The sequence below is a fragment of the Scyliorhinus canicula genome, chromosome 17 (genome assembly GCF_902713615.1).
Source record: "Scyliorhinus canicula chromosome 17, sScyCan1.1, whole genome shotgun sequence".
Classification (NCBI taxonomy): Eukaryota; Metazoa; Chordata; class Chondrichthyes; order Carcharhiniformes; family Scyliorhinidae; genus Scyliorhinus; species Scyliorhinus canicula.
The window spans coordinates 31,035,330-31,061,839 of NC_052162.1; the positions used below are offsets into that span (position 1 = coordinate 31,035,330).

Below are 26,510 nucleotides of genomic sequence, written 5' to 3' on the forward strand. Positions count from 1 at the left end.
ACAAAAAGGGAGGGAGACCAGAAGCAGGAAGCTATAGGCCAGTTAGCTTAATATCTGTCATAGGGAAAATGTTAGAAGACATTGTCAAATATGTTAGAGAAGGGCACTTAGAAAAATTCAAGGCAATCAAGCAGAGTCAGCATGGTTTTGTGAAAGGGCAATCATGTTTCACCTATTGAAGTTCTTTGAAGGAGTTACATGTGCTGTGGATAAAGGAGAATTGGTATATGTACTGTACTTGGATTTCCAGAAGGCATTTTATAAGGTGCCACATTAAAAGGTATTGTGGAGAATAAAAGCTCATGGTGCAGGGGAAAATATTTTGGCATTGATTGAAGATTGCCTAGCTAATAGGAAGCAGAGTTGGCACAGATGCGTCTTTTTCTGGTTGGCAGGATGTGATTAGTGATGAGCAAAAGGGATGAGAGCTTGGACCTCAATTCTTGACTATTTATATAAATTACTTGGATGAAGGTACGGTCGCTGAATTTGCTGATAACACAAAGATCGGTAGGAAAGTAAATTGTGACGAGGGTATAAGGAGTTGATTTTGATTTGATTTATTTATTGTCACATGCACCGAAGTACAGTGAGAAGTATTTTTCTGCGGCCAACGAAATGCGCAGTACGTACACAGTGGTCACCAAAAATAGTAGATAGTTACTGTGAATGTGAAAAAGTACACAGTACATCGACAAATATGTAATTAGTTACAGTATGGAACGGGGCAAAATAACGCGAATACGACATAAGCAAGAGCAGCACAGAGCGTTGTGATTAGTGTCTTATAGGGAACAGATCAGTCTGAGGGAGAGTTGTTGAGTCTGGTAACTGTGGGGAAGAAGCTGTTCCCAAGTCTCGATGTTCGGATCTTCAGACTTCTGACTCTTCTGACTTCTGACTCTTCTGTCTGACAGAAGGGTCTGGAAGATGGTAAAGCCTGGGTGTGAAGGGTCACTGATAAATGCTGTCTGCCTTCCTGAGGCAGCAGGAGGTGTAGACAGAATCACTGGGAGGGTGGTAAGCTCGTGTAATGCATTGGGCGAGTCACCACACTCTTGCGATCGTGGGTGAGCAGTTGCCAAACCAAGCTGTGAAGCAGCCTGATAGGATGCTCTCTACGGCAGTCGATGCAGCATGCCGAATTTCTTATAGCTTCGTAGGAAGTAGAGACGTTGTTGGCTTTCTTAACCTTAGCATCAATGTGAGTAGACCAGGACAGTCTGTTAGTGATGGTGACCCCCAGGAAGCTAAAGCTATCGACCATCTCCATTTCGGAGCCATTGATGTAGACAGGGGCATGTGTCATAGTATGTTTCCTGAAGTCAACAATCAGTTCCTTGGTTTTGCTGACATTGAGAGAGAGGTTGTTTTCGGTACACCATGCAGCCAAGTGATCCATCTGTAGTCTGACTCGTCATTATTTGAGATATGACCCACCACCGTCGTATCATCCGTAAACATATAGATAGAATTGGAGTCAAATCTTGCCACACAGTCGTGTGTGGTGTATAGGGAGTACAGTAGGGGACTGAGCGCACAACCTTGTGGGGTCCTGATGTTGAGGACTATTATGGAGGAGGTGCTGTTTTTTAAAAAATAATTTTTATTGGAATTTTTTACAGAAAATATAAAATATAACAACAAACAATGAAATACAACAAAATAACCCATAACAACTGTAACGCCCTCCCAGACCACCTCAACGCATGTATAATATCCCCCCCCCAACCCCAACAAAAGAACTTAAAAATAAATTAAAATTAAACAAGCAAACATAGTCGTCGTCGTCCCCCGCCCGGGTTGCTGCTGCTACTGTCCCAGTACCCTATCGTTGAGCCAGAAAGTCGAGGAAAGGTTGCCACCGCCTAAAGAACCCTTGTACCGATCCTCTCAGGGCAAATTTGACCTTCTCTAGCTTAATAAAACCCGCCATGTCATTGATCCAGGTCTCCACGCTTGGGGGCCTCGCATCCTTCCATTGTAGCAAAATCCTTTGCCGGGCTACTAGGGACGCAAAGGCCAGAACACTGGCCTCTTTCGCCTCCTGCACTCCCGGCTCCACCCCAACCCTTAAAATCACGAGTCCCCAGCCTGGCTTGACCCTGGATCCTACCACCCTCGACACCGTCCTCGCCACCCCCTTCCAGAACTCCTCCAGTGACGGTGGAGGAGGTGCTGTTAACCTATCCTGACAGATTGCGGACTGCTGGTGAGGAAGTTAAGTTGGTGAGGAAGGGAGGCGTCAAGTCCAAGATTGCAGAGTTTGGTTATTAGTTTTATCGGGATAATGTTAAAGGCGGAGCTTTAATCGATGAATAACTGTAGGTGTCCTTGTTGCCGAGGTGTTTGAGTGTTGAATTTCGGGCCAGGGAGGTAGCATTTTCTGTGCACCGGTTGCGGCAATAGGCTACAAAGGGACATTTATGTTAAACGAGTGGGCAAAAAATTGACAAATCGAGTCTAATGTGGGCAAGTGTTATTTGTCGATTTTGACAGCAAGAATAAAAAAGCTTATCAAAATGGTGAGAGATTGATTGCACAGCTCTGGTGCAGAGGAATGTGGGTGTCCTCGTGCATGAATCATAAAGGCTAGCATACAGGTACAACAAGTAATTAGGAAATCTGTAATCGTTTATTGTGAGGGAAATTAATTACAAAAGTAGGAAAGTCATGCTTCAGCTATACCGGGAATTGGTGAGACCACATCATGAGTATTGTGTGCAATGTTTGTCACCTTATTTAAGGAAAGATGTAATTGTGTTAGAAACATTTCAGAAAAGGTTTACTGGACTAATACCAGGAATGGGTGGGTTGTCTTTTGAGGTAAGGTAAGACAGACTGGGCTTGTATCCACTGGAGTTTAGAAGAGTAAGAGGCGACTTGATTGAAACATACCAGTCCCCGAGGAGTCTTTACAGGGTGGATGTGGAGAGGATGTTTCCTCTTGTTGCAGAATCTAGAAGTAGGGGTCACTTATTGAAGATGGAGATGAGAATTGAGAGTCGTGAGTCGCTGCAACCTTTCCTCAGAAGCTAATGGAAACAGAACTTTGGAATATTTTTAAGGCAAAACTAGATAGATTCTTGATTAATGGGGTGAAAGGTTATTGGGAGGTACGCAGGAATGTGGGGTGAAGTTACAATCATATCGGCCTTGATCTTCTTGAATGGCGGAGCAGACTTGAGGGACCAAGTAGCCTACTCCTGCTCCTGATTCATATGTACTTGATGCCGCGAGCTTGAATAAGCCACAACAAGTGCAGGAGGCAAGTAGCAGCACCTCCTTCCCCCTCCTGCACTCACCAACCATTCTATTTATGCTGAACTCCATTTGATGTTGTTTACTTCTACAGCTATTTTGAGCCATGCCCAAATTATAAGTGTGTTCCCAATTTCCTGCTCAATAATTAGTGCCTATTCAGGCAATTTCTTTCGGCTGATTAACATTTAACTGCCATTGGTTTTGGCACTGTTGGCTGCTAGAACAACAGGGAGAAATTGGCCGCAGTCACGAATTCAGTGTAGCATCCAGTGATTCCTGCTGGAAAGTGAGGATTGAGCTCAGCTGAAACACTCCCAGGAAGGAATAGCACGAGTGTTCATTGTCTTGATTCAACCTTGAAGAGGTTCATTTGGGAACACGCATTTGGGAGTGTTGATTGCTCCTGGCCTGTGAAATTGGAATTGAGGATGAGAAGGGACAAAAAGAAGAGTTTATTTTTTCCACAATTAATAGAAATAAGTTATTGCTAAAGGTTTCACACACCTTGCAGCATAAAGGTTAAAATGATTGAGCTTTTTATTTTTAATTATTACGGTTGTCTGATTACTAAAGTTACTCCGAGCACTAATTAACAATATTGCTCAGGAAAATCTGAACTGAAATTTTATAAAGATCATTTAAATTTCTGTACATGGCTCAGTTTTGTTCTGCTTCTTGTTTATAGGCAGCACGATGGGAAAGAGGAAACGTGAAGAGGAAGTTGCTGTTTGGAGCAAGAGAAAACCGAATGAATCCATTAAGATGCCCCGGTGGAAATTTTATGAGTTCTACCTCTCAAAATGGGTGAGGCCATCAGTTCTTTCCTTCTAGTATTTCGAGAACTTGCATTTTGGGGTAGAGTTTTGTCATCGTAGGGCAACACAGTGGCACAGTAGTTAGCACGCTGCTTCACCAAGGATCCGGATTCAATCCCAGCCCTGGGTCATGGACCGTGTGGCGTTATACATTATCCCCATGTCCGCGTAGGTCTTGCCCCACAAACCAAAGATGTGCAGGTGGATTGGCTACGCTAAGTTGCCACTTAATTGGAATAATGCTGAAAACTTGCATTTGCAGCATTCAATATTAGTATCATTCAGTCACTGGCCGGTATAACTTATTTTCATGCGAATAAAAAGATTTTTCTATTTAATTTCTGATCTGTTAAATGGTATTCAAAATGTTTTACTTAAATTCTAAAAATAATTTTGTAAATGTTTCTTGATGCGGTGGAGTGATGGCATGGGAATTCTCAACTAGAGTGTGCTGTGTTGCCATCAAAATGGTGTTAGAAATATTGGACTACTTTTAAGTGAGATGGTGGCCTGGAATTAGATGGAAATGGAAGATCTGAGACTGGGATCAGTGGAGAATTGGAGGCCAGACAGGAGATCGGAAGGTTGCTTGTTGAGTCACTTGGCTCCTGGATTTTGCCATCCTCTCTCTTTTTAACTGGGTTTCTGAGGCCTAAAAAACCCATCTGGCCAAGGTTAAGACATCAGTGGTGGTCAAGTATGTGAGGCATATAACCTTGTTATATATTGAATTGCCAAACTGTCTCCAAGGAGAAAATTGGTTGCTGTTATCCTTCACAATCTCCCTCATGCCACCTCCCTTAGAAATGAAATTGGCGCAGCAAGGTGGCACAATAGTTAGCACTGCTCCCTCACAGCGGCAAGTACCCAGGTTCGATCCTGGCCCCAGGTCACTGTCTGTGTGGAGTTTGAACATTCTCCCCGTGCCTGCCTGGCTCTCACCCCCACAACCCAAAGATGTGCAGGATAGGTGGATTGACTATGTTAAATTGCCCCTTAATTGGAAAAATTTTATAATTTTTTTTTAAAGCGAAACTGAACAAATTGGGGTTAAGAGTGAGATTTTAATATCCCGTCCCTACCCCTCATACCTGTTGGAGGATAACATTTCCTCTCATTGATTCCACTTGCACTAATGCTAAACTGATTATTGTGCTGAATACAACTAATGCTTGTACCTTGGCATTTGTCTAATGATATTTTAGTCTCCTCTATTGTTTTCAGAAGGGAGAAACAAAGACTTGCCCTGTTTTTTATACGCCTTAAAAAAGAACATTTCACTCTTTGATCTGCAAGTAAAATGGTACTCTGGAAACATTGAGGAGAATTAAGAACGTTGCACACCCTGCTGATTGGCAGAGTTGCTAAGGACAAAGAATGAGCTCTGCTGATTTTGTCAGATAATGTAGTAAGGAAGTATGTTATTGTGTCAGTTTCTGCTGCCTGAGAGTTGGGATTAAGAAGCTTCTGTTCACTTTATTGGATACCTTGCAAAAAATTTAATTTTAAATCTCCATTTAAATAATTTCAATGTATATTCATAAGATTCCGAGCAGGTCATGGAATCACTGCAGTGCAGAAGGAGGCTATTCGGCCATCGAGTCCGCAACCAATCCTCTTAAAGAGCACCAAACCTAGGCCCACTCCCTGCACTGTCCGGTACCCCATAACTCCCACCTAAAACCCAGGGGCAATTTAGAACGGCCAATTCACTTAGCGCCCACATCTTTCGACTGTGGGTGGAAACCAGAGCACCTGGAGGAAACCGACGCAGACATGGGCAGAGCTTGCCAAACTCCACACAGTCATCCTTGGTTGGAATAGAACCTGGGTCCCTGGCGCTGTGAGGCAGTAGTACTCACCACCATGTAAAGCAAAGCTTTCAGCTTTAGATATCTTGCATTTTACAATATTTCCTCAAATAGGGAAAGCAGCTTTGTGTACACATGACCTGGCACCAAAAAGGCTGTTAAACCTACTTTTCACCATAATGGTTCCCATCAAATAGGATTGACCTCCTTTTACTTCATATATTAGAGTAGAAATACATGGGTTGAATTTTTTAAAAAATGAGAAATTTAAAGTACCAATTCATTGTTTGTTTCCAATTAAGGGGCAATTTGGCGTGGGGGGTGAGACCCACACTGACATGGGGAGAATGTGCTATACAGTGACCCGTGGCGGGATTGAGCCCAGGTCCTCAGTGCCATGAGGCAGCAGAGCCAACCACTTTGCCACTGTTGCCGCCAATGGGTTTAATTTTTTAAATGACATTTTTATTCACTATTAAAGGTCATATTATCTTAAGTTAAGTCTTTGCCAAACATTTTCTTCATGTGGTGAGACTATAAAGCCACCAGCTGCATGAAGGTGACGTTATTATAAAAATGATGCACCTCTCTGTGGTCTTGCCCTTTTTGGTCCCTGTGCCACCACAAAGATTAAAATGGATTGGATTTGTTTATTGTCACGTGTACCGAGGTACAGTGAAAAGTATTTTTTCTGCAAGCAGCTCAACAGATCATCAGTACATGGAAGAAAAAGGAATTAAACAAAATTCAAGAAAATACATAATAGGGCAACACAAGATATACAATGTAATTACATAAGCATTGGCATCGGATGAAGCATACAGGGTGTAGTGTTAATGAGGTCAGTCAATAAGAGGGTCATTAGGAGTCTGGTGACAGTGGGGAAGAATCGTTTTCTTGAAGACGATCCCCCTTTAAAGGAACCATGTTCTCCACACCTTCGACTGAAATTCTGATTTATGTTGGTGTCGTTCTATTGTATTTCAATAAAATTGCCAATCTTGATTGAATGTGTGTGACTGCAATCTGACCAGAGGAGATATCAAGTCCAATCTGATAACAGAATGCCTATGGATAGAGCTGGCAAATCAGTTGCTCGCTGTCTGCCACAGTTGCCTATGGGGCAAGGACATCTAGATAATAAGTATATTTTATAGAAGTTATGGCAAAGTTTAGTTACACAGCAAACAATGTAGTTTTCAAAATCTATTAAAAAAGATAATGGCAAGCTAGGTGACTGCCACAGGTTCTCCCAAAAAAGATGAGTGATTTTTCGAGCAAAACGCAGTAATTGCAGGAGAGCTCTGTATAAGTTGTGTAAATCCAATCCTAGTCTTACAGCATTGTTATCTTCAGGAATTACTTAACCCCATATGACCAGGAATAGAAATGTCAGTATATTCAGTCATATGTTTACATACAAACGTTTCCATCAGTGACGCAGAGTCTAATTGCAGTGACCTAATTGCAATGCAATAACAGTGAACTACACGGGAATTAACTTTTCAGTGGGTGATGCTTTTCTATGACTTAGTTACCACATAAGGAAACCCACCCTAAATGTGTCATCTGAAGTAAGGGGTGAAGGAGTTAAAAGCAAGGTATTTATTCCTAGCTGCTTTCAAGATGTGATAGAAAAAAAATTCTCAACGTGTTTGATAGCATTATGGAACTCTGTGAAGGAGGTGAAAACAATGTTTCCTGAACAATACTCTTCCAAATTAATTCTTTTTGGTTTGTTTTGTTCAGTCCTGAGAGTATGAAGAACAGGAATGATGTTTTCTACTTGCAACCTGAGCGTTCCTGTGTGGCAGAGAGCCCCCTGTGGTACTCAGTTATTCCCATGGATCGGAGTATGTTGGAGAGCATGCTGAACAGAATTATGGCTGTGAAGGAAATCTATGACGACTATTCAAAGGATTCACTAGAAGATGATGACGTTGAAGGATGATGTGTAGTAGATGTTTGTACAGAGTTCTGTTCTTTTATTAGAAAAACAATGGGTCATATAGGCTGGCCCACTTGGTGCTGCGGGGGAAAAATTACTACACACCTACTTGCAGAGTCATGTGGCCCATTTGTGAGAGCAGAGACGGTTAGACTGTCACCATTGTTTTAGAGACAGTATCCCTTTTAGCTTGCGTACACTTGCTGACAATTGGGTGTACGTAACATTCTCTAGAGACCAAAAAAACATACTTTGAACCTAAAACTCCTGAAGTCAATAAGCAGTCAACTTTGTCTTTGCTCTGAATGGAACAGCTGAGATGAATAGCAGTATGCATGCTGATGCAATGGGAGAGACCTTAATTTAATTGCAGTGCTTGCTTTTAGAGTTGCTTAAGTGGAACATCAAGGTGGACTGGCAGATACTGTAAAATAGCCTGCCTTCCAGACATTCCACCCGTTGCTCTCATGTGAGAAAAAGGAAAATGGTGTTTGAGGGATTGGAGTGTGGGGTCACACCTTTCTCTGTTGAGTTACATGTCCCAAGAAAATTGTTGCCATGCAGCCTTGTCCTAAGTTACTGCATTGCTCACGGATGGTCAGGAAGAGAATTTGAAGGCATGAGGTGGAGTCCTACCACTGAGGACACATTTGGAATATGCACTCTGAAATATCCTTGCATCAGTTATTACATTACAGATTTATTCTCAGCTGTCTCCGATGATGTTTGGGGAGGAATGAGCAAGGAGGAATGTTTCCAAAGTGCATGGATAGCATTCAAAAGTATATTTTTTTATAATTGATTTGGACGGTGAATACCACCAGTAAGGTACCTGTTTGTCCTGAAGGGTGTTTTCTGCTCAATCTGCTGGTCTTAATCGGGTTTGAGAGATTGAGATGTTGAGAAAACAATTTCTGAAACAGCAGAGAAGAAACTAAAGGAGCTTGAGCACCATAAATTGTCCCTTCTCCATAGTCCTTGTCTGCCCCTTCTGCATGTTTGTTAATATCTGAATCTGCAAAAAGATTTTATTGTATTTTGTGTTTTTTTTAATTACAAACTAAAAGGCTGGGCACATTTATAGGTGCTAGCTTGATGTCAATTGCTAGTGCAGAGGACCTTGAAATATTGGGTGGGGGGTGGGAAGGAAGACTGTTATCTGAAGAGTAATAATTTCTTGATTTGAATTTAAATTTCAATTGAAATAATTCTTTGTCATTCGTCACTCACCCGCAGTGCTTGCTAATACTCTCAACTTGACCTGGAGAACTTTGTGACCAGCTAAATCCTCTTTCTTTAAGGACCACAACAGGTGGATTAGAATTCAAAGCAAAAAATTAAAAGAAAATCTCCGCAGCTCATGCAGATAACTAATGCAACTGAAATGTTTTGCGATTAAGGATTGATGGGTGGAGGGTTTAAGGCAGGCAAAGATGTTGCTCCGTTATTGTGCACTTGCTGTATATTGGTACTGCCAGGTGGTTAAATGAACTGTTGAGAAATTCAGTATTTGTAGAAAACCGGGAATGCGAAGGGGATCAAAAGGGGATACTGTCTCTTGTGTTGTATTTCTCTCGTATATATGAATTTGTTTTCAGTGAGCTAGATCAGTTGTTAAAACCAATCTGTTTTAAATGGTAATATCTGCACAGTATTCAGTTGGTAACCTGATGGTTTGCCAAGTTCTCTCACAGTTTAATTTTTTAAAGAAAATTTTAAAAGGTGCTTTTGCAAACTGGATGGACCTTACGTTGCAAGGGATTTACAAACTGCTGTATCACAATCACCAATAGTTAAAACTCCTACCTAGAAGAAAGCAGTTGAGTGATACTCAAATCATTTCAGAAAGTGTACTTTTTTTAATGTGATGTAACATTTAGGGGAAAAGGTATTTACATGTCCGCAGTGAAGCATTTTTAGGGTATTTAGTGTAGGGACACTATAATGACCCTTTTTATATCTTCCTTATGTTGAACTGTAATCTGTGAAGAGCTATGTCTTCTCCGCTTAAAGTGAAAGAATTCTTGGTAGATGGGTAATTTGAAACAATAAGGATCTTGAGATCTCATTACATAGATGCTGTAATGCTTCCAAAATGCTATCTCTTGCCTTGGAAAAGGGAATTAGAAGAGAGATGTGGCCTAACTGTTCCAAATGGACCCTGTTAAATGGTATCTGCTTGTGGAAATGCAATTGTGTATTTATTAGATTCTTTCTAATAAGTAATATCCGTAATAGCTGCATTGAACTGAGATTGAGTTTGGGCGTGCCCCATCCATCCATTAATGGGCATTGGTAGTCTTACTGTTCCCAAAATTAACCACACAGGTATCTGTCATTGTATAAATTGTTGACCAAAGCTGAACCATGATGTCATCTTATTTTATTGGAAAAGATTGTAGAAAAGTGGCTGAAAACATAAAGATAATTGTGTTCTCCCAGTTAATTTTTTGTCTATTGTGCATTCATTAGTTCTTTCTAGTTCGAGTTGTTTAGAATTCCAAAACTTGATGCTTGAATTTTTTGTGATGAAAATGATTTTCTAAAAAAAAGATGTATTTTCGGGTTTGTAGCTGAAGGCATCAACGCAATGAGGGAATGTCTATAAAACTGCTTTTTCATATTTTCTGATTCATCACCTCAATGTTCATGGGAGTATTGTTGAGCCATTGCAAGGAAGGGAAATTGCCCAAATCTTTTGTATGCTGCTTTTTTCCCACTCCCACCTCCACTGATAAACCAATTCGTTGCACAACTGTTTGAGATGGTTGTTTCTGAAAGAATAACCGTGATGGTGGATAGTTTACATTTGTGTTGAAATAACTGTAGATGGCCAGTTTAGGCAGGTTCTGCAGAGATGAACAACAAAGTCTTTTGTTTACAGGGTGGCTGATTAGCTCTCTTGCAATATTTTAAAGCCTCTCGCCTCCTCTGCAGTGGAAAATCGAAAAAGTAACATTGCATTCTGTTGAATCTGAAACACAGCCACGAATATCCCCCACCTTGCCTCGAAGCCCTTCGCTGAACCCTTTCATTAGTATTGATCTTTCCAGCCGAGTCATGTAAGTCCCCCAGCCAGGCACCACCCCTGGTTGCGTTGCTGACCTCCACTCATATAGAATTCTTCACCGGGCAGTCAAGAGGCTCCAGCAGTCTCCATCAGCTCCTGCTTCTGCAATATCCCAGATATTGCCACCCAAAGGTCCTGCTCACCTCCTCCCCCACTACCCTTGTTAGCACTGCGGACACTCTCGTCCAGAATCTCACCAACTTTTTGCAGCGCCAGAACATGTGCATGATTCGCTGGTCCCCGCCCACACTTCTCTCGCTCATCTCCCACCCCCTAAAATAATCCACTCATTCTTCCCCAAGTCATATGTACCCTGTGCACCACCTTAAACTGTATCAGGCTCATCCTTGGTGCACAAGGAGGTCACATTTGCCCTTTGTAGCACCTCATCCCTACTCTCCAATTTATCTCCCCTCCCACTTAATCTTCACCATCTGCTCACCTCCCTGCTCTCCTAGCCACCTGTGTATGTCCCCAATCCTGCCCTCCCCCTTTCACATTCCGAAGCTGCAATCACTCCCAACAGAGTGTACCTCTGCAACCAAGGGAACTCTTTCCAAACCTTCCGCATGAAGTCCCTTACCTGCAGGTACCTGAAATCACTTCTTTGGAGGTCTACACTCTCCGTCAGTTCCTCTATACTGGCAAAAACCTCTCTTCCAGAGTACAGATCCCTAACGTTACCAGCCGCAAGGTATCTTCCACTTCCTACACATAGCGTCTGTCTCTCTCTCTCTCTCACTCTCACTCACACTCTCACTCACAACACCGGACCTATATTCCTTTTATCCTGAAATGCCTCCTCAGTTGGTTTCACATCTCTACTGTGGTCTGCACCACCGAACTCCTCCTTGTATTTCCTTGCTGCCATTCGGGATGCCGCTGTCACATAGCCCTCAAGCTGGTCACCCTTACATGATTCTTCGTCTATCCTAACCCATTCTGCCCCCTCTCCTTCCCACTGCCGCCTCACCTCTCCACGTTCACCGCCCATTAATAATGTTGCAGGTTCGGCAACGCTAACCCTCCCTTCAGCCTGTCTCTGTCTGTAGCAGGGCGGTCTTAACCCTTGACACCTTCCCTGCCCATACAAATTCTGAGATTGTATCCAGAAAGAAGGCCTTCGGTACAAAGATCAAAAGTTTCTGGAATATGAACAGGAACCTCGGCAGAATGTTCATCTTCACCACTTGGACCCTCCCTGCCAGAGTCAAATGCAACGTGCCCCACCTCTTCAGATCCTCCTTGATCTCCACCAGTTTTGTAGCGTTTATGTAGCATCGCCCATTCCTTCACTACCTGAATCCCCAGTATCTAAACCTGTCCCTGGCCATCTTGAATGGTAACCCCCCTCGCCGACCCAACTCGTTCACCGGGAACACTTCATTTTTCCCTCCATTTAGTTTATATCCCAAGAACGCCCCGATCTTCCCCAACAGGCCCATGATCCTCTCCATGCTGTCCAGTGGGTCTGATACATACAATAGTAGGTCGTCTGTGAATAGCGATACCCAATGCTTCTTTTGTCCCCTCGTAATTCCTCGCCACTCTATCGACCCCTTGAGAGCCATTGCCAGAGTCTCTATTGCCACCGCAAACGACAACAGCGACAGCAGGCAGCCCTGACTTGTTCCCTTGTGCAGTTAAAAGTTTTGTGAGCCCATATCGTTGGTCCATACACCCGCCATTGGTGCACATATAACAGACTCAACAAACTTCAGCCAGAACCTTCCCAGGACCTCAAACACATACCGCATTCCACCTGGTCAAATGCCTTCACTGCATCCATGGGGACACTACCTCTGGTACCTGGACTCTTGATGGGGTCATGATCACATTTAACTGCCTGCTCATTACAAAACCTGTTTAGTCCTCCGCAACTACCCCAGAACACAACCTTCCATCCTTCCCAAAACCAACTTAGCCAGCATTTTCACCTCTGTATTTATTAGCGATATGGGTCTATGGCTCACATTTGTCCTTCCCCCTTCTTTGGTATCAATGTGATCGTGCCTACGTCATTGTCCCCGGCAGCTCTCGCTTCTCCAGAGCCTCATGAAAATGCCCCCAAGAGATGTGCTTGGTCCGTCGCAAACTCCTGAGTTCCGCCGGGTACCCATCGGGCCCCTGGGCCTTCCCCAACTTCATACCCCTTATACTGTCCAATATCTCCTTCATACATATATATTATAATATTTAGATAGATATAATGTATATATGTATGTGTGTGATTGCGTATAATGGTGACCTTTGCACTTGGAGTAATACTTTATTGCAAGTAACCGTCAAACCTTGGTGGCATCTTGTTACAAAGACGGCAATCCCGTCTCCACGAGCCAACTCAGTTGATTCAAGATTAAGGTTGCTATTAAGGTTCTGTTGATGGGCTGGATTTAGCACTTGCTGCTGACTTCAAAGAAAGCTGCCCACAAAGATCCAGCAATCTGTGGTGCAGATTTCCCCTATCTTGACAGTTTGAATTTGGCACCACGTTAAGGGGATCTCCGGGTGTCATGAAACAGGTAACACCTGCATTCTCACAGCAAACCAGGAAGTTAAAAACCACTGAATCCTGTCACTTTTAATTTTATACTTGGAGATAGCGAAATAAATGATCGAGATGTAGGTAGAAGCTAACCTATGCTAAACTTTTTTTAAAAAGCAAAATTTATTATAATGTAAAATGACATGGAACAAAATTATTCCTTCAGGGCCAGAGGCTGTTTATAAGTAATTACGAGCTTAATATGCCTTTAAAAATCCAGGTACAGCTCATTCAACATGGTGTAACATTTTGCCATCAGCTTTTGGATTTCCCCGTTTGACTGCATGTGTGGACTTGATGTTGCTGCCAGTTTAAGATGAGAAATAACAGCCAAGGCTGATGGTGTTGCCATCATACTGTTGCAAAACCTGGGATACAATTAATTTTGTTGCACTGGTACATTATCTACTGAAGGGTATAATATAGGTAACAAATTAGAGAGGTTAGTTAATGCTCATCCATCCAGAAATTCAAATCTCTTCCCACTCCCGGACCCCTTAAGCAATGCTGGGGCTCTGTGCACATATGAAAATAATTAGCATGATAAATGCTGTGACTATTGTGTTGGATAACTTTGTATGTTGTGCAGATAGTTTTACAGAGGGCACTTACAGAATTTGGTTTCATCCCATGGAGCACTATCACAGAATTTTATCGGATAAATGAACCCAATGGTGTTCCACAAACATCTTTGGAAGTCAAAGAAAAACAATCAGTATTGAAGTACAGCCTATGTGAGATAAAAAACACAGTCTCCTAATTCCAGAGCAATAAATGCATCCAGGCATTTGATAACAAGGAAGAATTTTGTATTATGGATAATTACAGATGTAACTCTGGACCGATTGCATGTCTGCACTTATTGTTAACAATGCATACCATAAAAAGAAAGAACTTAATGTTGAAAATCTAGGGAAGTACAGTCTTTTCAGCATGAGTTACGGTAAGTTGATGTTTGGGTGTATACGTGTTATTAGAACAAAAAACTAAAATCTCAATCATTTTGACAATTTGGGGGTGACAGGAAAATTAGAGGGTGACCGAAACCATTTATATTCCGAATCAGTTAAATGCAGCCTTTCATATAGGATGCCAATTTATGTGCATCATCAACTCCAGCCTAGTATACTGCAATTAATTTTGTTGCACAGGTAGATTATCTACTGTAGGTCATAATATAGGTAACAAATTAGAGAGGTTAGTTAACGCAGCTTAGCTCATCTATCCAGAAATTCAAATCTCTTCCCACTCCCGGCCCTCTTAACCAATGTGCAAATATGAAGATAATTAGCATGATAAAATTGCTGTGACTATAGTGTTGAATAACCTATTATGCTGTGCAGATAGTGGCACAGTGGTTAGCACTGCTGCCTCACAGCTCCAGGCACCCGGGTTTCAAATCCGGCCTCCGGTTATTGTGTGGAGTTTGCACTTTCTCCCTGTGTCTGCAAGTGTTTCCTCCGGGTGCTCCGGTTTCCTCCTACAGTCCGAAGATGTGCCGGTTAGCTGGATTGGCCATGCTAAATGGCCCCTTAGTGTCCAAAAATGGTTAGGTGGTGTTACTGGGATACGGTGGAAATGTGGGCGTAAGTAGGGTGCTCTTTCGAGGCCGGTGCAGACTCGATGGGCCTAACGGCCTCGTTCTGCACTGTAAATGCTATGAATTGCTACACCCTGATGTCACCTGTATTTTGGGGCCAGGTTTAAACTGGATCACCGCATTGCTCTTCCAACTAATTGAGTGTTCTTGCCTAATCACCCTAATATTGAAGTGTCCTTCCTTTACATACATTAACTGCATCCTTGTCCTCCTACTCAGTTGCAGTCAAGCCCAATGCAAGCCTCAGGAATAATTTACTTCTTGTAAGCATTGTACAGTTTTCTGTACTAAACATCAAACCTTGACTGTATTTCTTCATTTTCTTTGCAACCATAATGAGGTGGACATCTTTGTGTCCAGTGAGATTGGTGAGATTTTGGGTGTGTATATCCTTTCAGAACATAATGTGAGAAGGGTAGTGCTTTTGGGACTGGTAGCAAAATTTGTTGCCTTCAATTTCAATTCAGACACCTTGCATTTGCTTTCTTCTTTCTTGAAGGAGTGTTTGGCAATCTACTTGTTTTGGGGAGAGAAAAGAGCCATCTGCCACTTTCATCTTTTGGAAGTAATGGAGATAGAAAGCTTGTGAAGATCTTTTAGCCTGAACTCTGCAAGTGACAATTCCAATCTATACAAACCCAACCCCAAACATATTTAAATGTGTATTTTCAACTTCCGAGATTTTGTTCATTATCTTTTCACCTCCCCTTTTCTATTTTCCTTTCCCTTTCTTCTACCCAGACCCCATCTTGCCCTGGATATCCATATTCAACCATTGCTGCACATGTCCAATTTCCGTAGGTAAGCCTGAGTTTTCTGCAAAACTATCTGGGACAAGTTATTTGGTCAACATAGTAGTATACCATTATTACCTACGTTAGAAATAATATGTTTGGACTGCCACCGGCTCATCTTCCACATCAGAGAAAACGTCATACTCATAGTTATGTGTGGTTCAGACTAAACCGATTCAGCATTTTCTAAGTAACATACAGAAGGCATTCTAAGCCAGCACAGTGGTTAGCATTGTTGACTTACCAGCACCAGGGACCCAGGTTCAATTCTGGCCTCGGGTGACTGGAGTTTGCACATTTGTCCAGTGTCTGTGTGGGTTTTCTCCAGTGGTCCTATTTCCTCCATGGTACAAAGATGCTCAGGTGGATTGGCCATGCTAAATTGTCCCTTAGTGTCCAGGGATGTGTGGGTTAAAGGTTGCAGGGGTAGGGCAGGTGAGCCTGGTTAGGGAGCTCTTTCAGTGGGTCGTGCAGACTCGACTGGCTGAATGACCTGCACTGTAAGGATTCTATGAATCTAAGTACATTGATGGTATACAATCTTTTGACATGCTTTGAGCCTTTCTAGCACCATTCAGACATGTAATTCAAGTGTCAATATCAGTCCCAAACCAGTTTAACGTTTATCAATTAATCCTAAACTCAGCCAGCTCCTGGTTACAAAATTACCAGTTATGATCAGCAGACAAACTCGGTGGAGCAGAATAATTTATTGAGCAAATTATCCATCATCTGCAGTATCAAGCAATACAATACTGACACAATAAGCACTTTTTAAAATTTGTTTGTGGGATGTCGGTGTCACTGATGGGACTGTTTTTTGCCCATCCCTGAGGGGATAGAATTTACAGTGTGGAAGGAGGCCATTTGGCCCATAGATGCTGCACTGTCCCTTGGAAAGAGCACCCTATCCAAGCCCACACCTCTGCCCTATCCCAGTAACCCCACCTAACCTTTTCTGACACTAAGGGCATTTAGCATGTCCAATCCACCTAACCTGCACATCTTTGGACTGTGGGAGGAAACCGGAGCACTTGGAGGAAACCCACACAGACACAGGGAGAACATGCAGCCTCCGCACAGACAGTGACCCAAGCCGGGAATCATACCTGGACTCTGGAGTTGTGAAGCAACTGTGCTAACCACAGTGTTACCGTGCTGCCCCTTCAGAGTCAACCACATTGCTGTGGGTCTGGAGTTACATGTAGGCCAGACCAGGTAAGGATGGCAGATTTCCTTCCCTGATGGACATTAGTGAACCAGGTGTTTTTCTTTTGTTTTTATTACAACCATCGGCAATGGTTTTATGGTCATTAGACTATTAATTTCAGATTTTTATTGAATTCAAATTCCAACATCTGTCCTGGTGGAAATTCGAACCCATGGCCCCAGAGCACTCCCCTGGTTCTCTGGATTACTAGTCCAGTGACAATATCACTGTCACTGTCCTACAAAAATGGTATCTGGTTACCAGGTGAAAGTGAATCAGTTTTCCTTGAAAAATCTGGTCAATGTTTTAACTAGTATGGAAAAAAAATAAATAGCTTTCATTTTACATTAGCCAGTGTTACAATAGAATCTACTGAAGGGAGAATTAAATTTTAACATTCCAAAAAGAATGGACCATTTACAGTCATAAAGGTCGACAGCACACTCGAGGCCCTTCGGCCTATCGCTATTGCGCCGGCCAAATATAACCACCTAATTATTCTGATCCAATTTTCCAGCACTTGGCCATAGCCTTGTATGCAAGTGCACATCTAAATACTTAAAACACAGGATCATTGCCTCCACCACCCACTGGATGAAAACGTTTTTTCCTCTTGTCCCCTTTACCTTAAATCTATGCCCCCTCTGGTCATTGATCCCTCCACCAAGGGGAAATGTTTCTTCCTGTCTATTCTATGCCCCTCATAATTTTATACAGCTCAATCATGTCCCCTCAGTTTACTCTGCTCCAAGGAAATCAACCCAAGCCTATCCAATCTCTCTTCATAGATAAACATCCTGGTAAATCTCTGCACCCCTTCCAAGTGCTGTCACAATCCTCCGACAATGTGGATTCCAGAACTGCACATAAGACTAGCTGTGGCAAGGGCAGTACGGTGGTGCAGTGATTAACACTGCTGCCTCACAGTGCCAAGGACCTGGGTCACTGTCCGCGTGGTGTTTGCACATTCTCCCCGTGTCTGCATGGGTCTCGCCCGCGCAACCCAATAAGATGTGTTGGGTAGGTGAATTGGCCACACTAAATTGCCCCTTAATTGGAGAACAAAATAATTGGGCACTCTAAATTTATTTTAAAATAGACTAGCTGTGGCCAAGTCAACGTTTCATACAGTTCCAGCATAACCTCCTCGCTCTTTAACTCTGCCTCAGCTGATAACGGCAATTATTTATTATTTTTTTTCTTTTCTTTTTTAAATTTAGATTACCCAATTATTTTTTCCAATTAAGGGGCAATTTAGCGTGGCCAATCCACCCACTCTGCACATCTTTGGGTTGTGGGGGCGAAACCCACGCAGACACGGGGAGAATGTGCAAACCACACAGACAGTGACCCAGAGCCGGGATCGAACCTGGGACCTCAACGCCGTGAGGCGGCTGCGCTAACCACTTGGCCACCGTGCTGCCCTGATAACGGCAATTATAACCATATGACTTCTTAACCACTGTATCCACCTGCTATGCTACCTTAAAGGACTAGTGTAAATACACACCAAGATCCCTCTGATCTTTAGTGCTTCCTGGGTCCTGCTGTTTATCAGGTATTCCTTTGCTTTGTTTATTCTGCCTAAGTGCATCGCTCACTTATCTGTATTGAATTCCATTTGCCACTGATCAGCCCTTGTATCCTGTAATCTAAGGCTATCATCAATTTTTGCAACATCCGCAAACTGACTGGATCAACCCTCCTACATTCATGTCTAAATCATTTATATAAACCACAAGCAGCAAGGGCCCTGGCGGGACACCACTGGACGCAGGCTTCCAGTCAGAAAAGCACCCCTCGACCATCACCCTCTGCTTTTTACCACTCAGCCAATTCTGGATCCAATTTGCCAAATTTCCTTCGATCCGATGGGCTCTTACTTCGCTGTAAGTCTCCCATGTGGGCCCTTATCAAAAGCCTTTACTGAAGTCCAGTTAGACTATATCAAATACATTGTTCTAATCTACATAGCTGTTCATCTCTTCAAAAAAAGTCAAATCAAGTTGAACAGATTGCCCTACCCCCACTGATACTTAAACCACTTGCCCAGCTTTGTTACCTAAAATTAAGTCCAGAGCCGCCCCCTTTCTTGTAGGGACATTCTCCTAACTGGCTTAAAACATTCTGGGTGTATTTTAAGAATTCCATTCCCTCTAAACTTTTCATATTATGTCTTTCCTGGTTAATATTGGGAAAGTTAAATTCCCCATGACTACTTCTATTTCTCTGACTGTTAGAGGGTCTATAGAACACTCCCAGCAATGTGATTACTCTTTTTTGCTTTTTAAGTTCTACCCATATGACTTCAGTTGGAGAGCCTTCTAAGATGTCGTACCTACTTACTGCTGAAATTGATTCCCTGATCAAAATTTTGACACCCCCTCCTGTTCTACCTCTTTTCCTTATCTCTTTCCCTATCCTGGAATATTGAGATCCCAATCCTGCCCCCTCCCCCTTTCAACCACATCTCAATGACAGCAAAGACATAGCCCCATGTTTTAATTTGTGCCCTCCATTCATTTACCTTGTTCATCAGACTCCTTGCATTAATAAATACCATCCGATCTTGCCAAACCGCCTTGTGATTTAACTGGTTTAGATATTCTATGCCTTCCTGACTCACTTGATGGCTCCTCAAATTTTGGCTGTGCATCTATCCCTGCTGGATCTTCTCGGGATCCCAGACCCCTGCCAAGATAGTTTATCCCTCCCCAACATCACTAGCAAACCTCCCTGCAAGGACACCGGTCCCATTTTGGTTCAGGTGCAAATCATCCATCTGGTATCGGATCCACCATCCTCAAAAACGGTCCCAATGTCCCAGAAATCTAAAGCCCTCCTGCACCATTTCTCCAGCCATGCATTAACCTGGACTTGCCTCCTATTTCTATTCATTAGCATTTGGCACTGGAAATAATCCAGAGATTACTACTTTCTGGGTCCTGTTTTTTAATCAATTTCCTAGCTCTCTCAATTCTTCTTGCAGGACCTCATCCCTTTTTCTGCCCGTATCATTGGTACCAATGTGTACCATGGTTTCTGTCTGTTTGGCCTTTCTCTTCAGTATGCCCTGCAGCCGTTCAGTTACATTCCTGACCCTGGCACCAGGGAGGCAACATACCACCTTGGAGTCTCTTGCAGCCACAAAAACCCCGGTCTGTTCCCTTTACTGTTGAATGCCCCACCACTGCAGACTTGATGTTCTTCCTCCTCTCCTGTTGTACATTAGTCCCAAGCATGGCGCCATGAAGTTGACTGTCACTGCTTTTCCCCTACACAGTCATCTTCCCCAACAGTATCCAAAATGGTATATTTGTTAGTAAGGGGAATGGCCACATGGAGACTCCTGCACTATCTACCTTCCTCTACTCTGCTTGTTGGTCACCCATACCCATTCAAACCTCACTGAACAACTTGCTCAGCATCGCTGATGCTCCAATCAATCCACTCTCCGCTCGTGTGCCGAAATAAAGTTAGCCAATTGCAGTTGGGCACACTCCTACACACCTGGCCACCAGGGATAGCTGAAGATTCCATGATTTGCCACATAGGACAGGAGATGCAATTCATGGGTGCATGCTCTCCTGTCATGACTACCCTTAAGCCCCTTATTTACTCCCTTTTTAACAAAACATTATGCTATATAAGAATACTATTTACTTACCTCCCTTCGCTAACTTATATTACTTTATTACAATAACACCTGACTTTCACTTAATTTTTTTTTTCTTTTTTAAAAAAAAATTTAGAGCACCCAATTCATTTTTTCCAATTAAGGGGCAATTTATTGTGGCCAATCCACCTACCCTGCACATCTTTGGGCTGTGGGGGCGAAACCCACGCAGACACTGGGAGAATGGGCAAACTCCACACGGACAGTAACCCAGGGCCGGGATCGAACCTGGGACCTTTGCACCGTGAGGCAGCAATGCTAACCACTCATTTCTGCTTCACTGTGAAGTCAATGAGAACGCAAATCCAACCGCCGCTCCTGCCCGGATTGAGACAGAGTTCCGCACTCCGTCTTTTTAGCTTCACCTTCTCCTAGTTTCACCTCCCTGTTTTTCTCCCAACTCCCAAAGCACCCTCTGTGCAGACAAGCAGCACCACGTGGCTCCCCATTGTTATAGGCCCCAAAACCAATGCTTTGGAAACTGGATTAAACCAGTTTCAGTAATCTCAGTAATTTGATAGGTAGACTATTGGCTTCTATAGGTCCTTTTGGAGGAGGGGGGGGGGGGGGGGGGGTCAAAATTATTTTTCATGATTTTTAAAAAGATATTTTCATGGGGAACCTTTTAATTTTCAGGGGCTACTTTTTGCTTTTCAGGAACCGCTTATTCATTTTTACTACCTCCTTTATCAGCTGTGTTATGGGAGAGGTGTCTTCAGAACCCCAAAATGTGTCATGGAGTTCAACCAACTCCCACCTTTGATGGATTGTTGCTTTTGAAGCACATAGCTTGTTCCCCAGGTGTAATATTACAATTATGGACATGTGGTTTTTAAAACAAAACAATGTTTATTCCATGAACTCAAATTAACCTTTTAAATAAACATTGCATCTCTTAACACCCCTTACTTCAAAGATAACCCCAAAAATAATACAACACTACCCAATCCTTCAAACAGAAGCACATTAGATTTATATTCAATACTGAGACCTTTTTACAATTCCGATTTCACCAAAGGATTAAGAGATAGTCCTTCATGGCAGAGATCACCAGCAATGCAGCTCACAGCCACACCCAAGATTTCTTCAAACCTGAAACTAAAACTCCCAAAAAGCAGAAGTGAGGTCAGCTCCCCCGTGACATCACTTCAGTAATATGATCAGCTTCATTTCTTAAAGGTACATTTCTTAAACATGCAATTCTTAAAGGCACTCACTTTTTTTTATAAATTTAGATTATCCAATTATTTTTTTCCAATTAAGGGGGCAATTTTAGCGTTGCCATCCACCTACTCTGCACATTTTTGGGTTGTGGGGGCAAAACCCACGCAGACACGGAGAGAATGTGCAAACTCCACACGGACAGTGACCCAGAGCCAGGATTGAACCTGGGACCTCAGCGCCGTGAGGCAGCTGTGCTAACCACTAGGCCACCGTGCTGCCCAAGGCACTCTCACCAACACCTTCCTTGTTGGTGTTTTTTAAGATAGCACAAAGAAACAAATGCAAGGCAAATGGGCAGATGATCTATTTTGGTTTTATTGTTTGAGGGATGAACTTTGGCCAGGACATTGAGAGAATTTCTTTATTCTCTTTTATGAAAACGACCATGGGTTATTTAGTTCCTTTTGAACAAGGTGATGGGGTTTTGGTTAAACGAGCATCTGAAAACTATTCCAGAACAACTGAACTCCCTAACTATTGCATTGCATTGTCAGCCTTGAATTATATACTGCAGTCTCAAGTGACCTCCTTCCTCACAAAGAACAGTACAGCACAGGAACAGGCCCTTCAGCCCTCTATGCCTGTACCGGTCATGATACGAGCCTTGGCCAAAACCCTCAATACTTCCTTGAACCATATCCCTCTATACCCATCCTTTCCATGTATTTGTCAAGATGTCTTTTGAACGCAGGTAATGTATCTGCTTCCACAACCTCCCTGGCAACGCGGTCCAGGCACTTGCCATCTGTGTAAAACAAAACCTGCCCCCCACATCTCTAAACTTTGCCCCATGGGCCTTAAACCTATGTTCCCTGGTGACTGACCCCTCCACCCTGGGAAAGAATGCCTGCCTATCCACTCTATCTATACCCCTCATAATCTTAAAGACCTTGATCAGGTCACCCCTCAACCTCCGTCTTTCTAATGAAAACAGTCAGAGTCTATTCAGCCTTCCACCTAGCTGACACTCTCCAGACCAGGCAACATCCTGGTAAACCTCCTCTGCACCCTCTCCAAAGCCTCCACATCCTTCTGGTAGTGTGGCAACCAGAATTGTGCACAATATTCCAAATGTGGCCTTACCAGGGTTCTGTACAACTGTAGCATAACTTGCCAGTTTTTATACTCGCTAGACCATCCAAGCAAGCATTCAGTGTGCCTTCTTGACTATCTTGTCCACTGATCTCTTTCAAAATCTAAAAGTTCTCCTCTCATTTGCCAGTACTTCTCTACAGATAACACACATGGGCTTTCATCCTTATTGTATTGGCACATTGGCATAACCATCCATCAAGAAATCATCTTTATACTACTTTGTTCCCAAGTTAAGTTTCCTCTGAATAGGCTATTAATTAAGGCTGGAACTCTGTACAGAGCCAACATTAGCATTGCCTTGGACTTTCCAGTTGTCTCCAGCAGATTCAGATGTGAGATCCTGGCCAATAGGCACACTGACTATTTGTGTCTCTGGCTGTCTCTTCACAGTCCTCTTGCCTTGCTTACCAGCAGCTAGAAAATGGAAGAAACTCTCCTTTGTGATTTGGTGCCAACAGCAAATACAAACAGGGCACTTGACCGGCTCACTGCCACATCTGCGGCAGCAAATCTCAAAAATGCCAGTAGTGGCCTTTGGGGACTTCTCCCACGACCGGGACTGCTGCAGGAGTGCCGCCACCTCATGGTCTGTGACCCTCCCGACACTCATCCACAACCCACGCATGGAGTGCGACCTGCACTTTGGAAAAACCCTGACTTATAGGGTACAGTAACTCCTGACCAGTATTTTACAGTGCAGCATGTTGCTCGTTATGCTTTCCTTAATTTGCTCTGTTTTAATTAGCTTTGCTCAAGAGTCGCCAGGTATCTTTTTGATACCACCGCAAGGTTCAAAACCGAATACTGATCAATGACTCGGTACACCAGTTAGTAAGTTTGAAATCAATGCACATTTATTTACACACACAGTCAATTATTACTCATGCACAAACTCTACTCACTTATCTACAACTACTACTAAAAGCCTATACTTAGCTTCGGGTCTTTCAAAAAACAAAATCCAGGGCGGGTTTGCCCTCCCAAACCTACAACTGGGTGGCGACGGCTGAGCGTCTAAGGGGATGGATCGAAGAGCCAGAATCCGAGTGGGTGCGCGCGGAGGAGACTTCCTGCAGGGGGACCTCACTCCAGGCCCTTGCCACGGTGGAACTCCCATCCCCACCCAAACAACACTCCAGCAGCCCGGTGGCAATAGCCACCCTCCAATCCTGGAACCAACTACGGCAGCAATTTGGCCTGACCAAAATGTCAGGTAAAGCTCCCATCTGCAACAACCATAGGTACATGCCAGCGCTGACTGACGCCACCTTCAAAAGGTGGGGACAGGACAGAGGGACACTGACAGTCAAGGACCTATACACGGACGGCAGGATCGCAACACTGGGCGAACTGACAGAGAAATTCCAGCTAGCCAGGGGGAACGAGCTGAGGTACCTGCAATTAAAAAAACTTCCTACGAAAGGAGACATGGACATACCCAGAACCACCACGACAGACACTACTGGAAGAGTTACTAGATGCAAGCATATTAGATAAAGGAGACTGTAGCGACATGTACGACCGACTGGTAGAAGGGGCCGACACTGTACTGGGCGCAACAAGAAGGAAGTGGGAGGAGGACCTGGGGATCGAAATAGGGTGGGGACTCTGGAGCGAAGCACTGCATAGGGTCAACTCCACCTCCACGTGCGCAAGGTTCAGCCTGACGCAACTAAAAGTGGTACATAGAGCCCACTTAACAAGAACCCGTATGAGTAGGTTCTTCCCAGAGGTGGAGGACAGATGTAAACGGTGCCAAAGAGGCCCAGCCAACCACGCCCACATGTTCTGGTCTTGTCCCAGGCTTGTGGAGTACTGGACAGCCTTCTTCGAGGCCATGTCCAAAGTGGTGGGGGTAGAGCCATGCCCGAAAGTGGCGGTCTTCGGGGTCTCGGACCAGCCAGATCTATTCCTGGGGAGGAGGGCGGACGCCCTTGCCTTTGCCTCCCTGATTGCCCGCTGGAGAATCCTGTTCGGCTGGTGGTCAGCAGCACCACCCAAAGCTGCAGACTGGCTGTCTGACCTCCCGGAATCTCTCCAAATAGAGAAAATCAAATTCGCCATCCGAGGGTCAGACGACAGCTTCCACAGAACATGGGAGCCGTTCACCCAATTGTTCCGGGACCTGTTCGTGGCCAACAAACAAACCGAAGAGCAGCCAGGTAGCCAAGAAACGAGAAAGTAGCCAAAGCATGAGAGGGAGAGATAGAGGGGGGGATGGACAGCTGAATCTAAGAGGAAGGAAAGGCGAACCACAGGACTGAGGGGGGGGGGGGGCAGAGGGGAGAGACAGGGGACAATAGAGGAGAGCCAGGGAAGGGGAGGGAGGAGGCAGGGAAATGTTAACAAACTTGGCATCCACAGGAACAGAGAAAATGGAGAAGACTGGAGGGCCGCAGAAGCGGAAGTGGGCACGAGACGACAACATCAGCGAACTCCATCCGGAAGAAGCAAGGGACAACACCACGAACGGATGCCTACATATGTGTGTAAATAACTTTGCCAAGGGTACAGAGCAGCCGCTGTTGAGCGGGGGCACAATACCGTCCGCTGACTTCGCGGGGAAAATTAACACTTCAGCAGCAGCAGCGACCCATGGGGGGGGGGGGGGGGGGGGGGGGGGTGGGAGGACTGAGGCGCGTGGGGTAACATCTAGTGGATTGCTGATGTATACTCTATGCACTATGTTAATGTTCACTAATTTGCTGTGTTAAGATTATTAATATTTAATATGGAAAATTTAGCAAAACCTTAATTTTTAAAAAAACAGCAGCAGCAACCCGTTTTGGGGGGGGGGGGGGGTCCTTTTTGTAAGGGGCGCATGCTCTATCCTGTTTTGAATTGGGTGTTAATTTGCTAAACTGTTTATCGTTTAGAGGGTTAAGTTGTTCTGTTCTGTTGTCATGTTGCCCTTTTTTCTTTGTACTATTTTCCTTTTTGGAGGGTTTTGTAAACTTATTGAAAACTTTGAATAAATACATTTTTTTTAAAAGTGAAAAATGGTGCAAATACTACCCAGGGAATGCAGTGTCAGTGAATCTGCAAACAGGCACATTAGGCAGTCTGAAGCAGACGTAAGGGTTATTGTTTCTCGTAGTCATACTACCAGATTAATTTATGTAAGCAAAAGAGATCCACACTTGGGAAGAAATGGCAAAGTTACTAAATATGTGGATAGAGCATCACGAAATGAGGACCTCAATTAAAATGGAAACATATAAAATAGGAGCAAGAGGAGACCTTTCAGCCCACCGATCAATACTAATTGAACTAAACAACAAATCTGAAACAGATATTTTCTATATACAAATAGAAAAAATGTATTCCATTAAGACTTACACAGTCTCAGTCTATACCTCCGATATAAAGACACATTGACTCTCATACAGCGGACTGCCAATTAACAAGGCTCACATCACCACAGATAGACAATGGATTGAGATAACACCCCAAGTAAA

The 26,510-nt window shown here is 43.6% G+C and overlaps 1 protein-coding gene across 1 annotated transcript in view; it reads left to right on the plus strand.

Moving 5' to 3' along the window:
- Positions 1–10,591, plus strand: part of LOC119952453 (zinc finger MYM-type protein 3-like) — a 138,205-nt gene extending 127,614 nt beyond the window's left edge. The window contains 2 exon segments of the mRNA XM_038776229.1: positions 3,950–4,067; positions 7,640–10,591. Of these exon segments, the coding sequence (XP_038632157.1) occupies positions 3,950–4,067; positions 7,640–7,841 (320 nt within the window). The 3' untranslated portion in view covers positions 7,842–10,591.
- Positions 10,592–26,510: the final 15,919 nt, after the last annotated feature.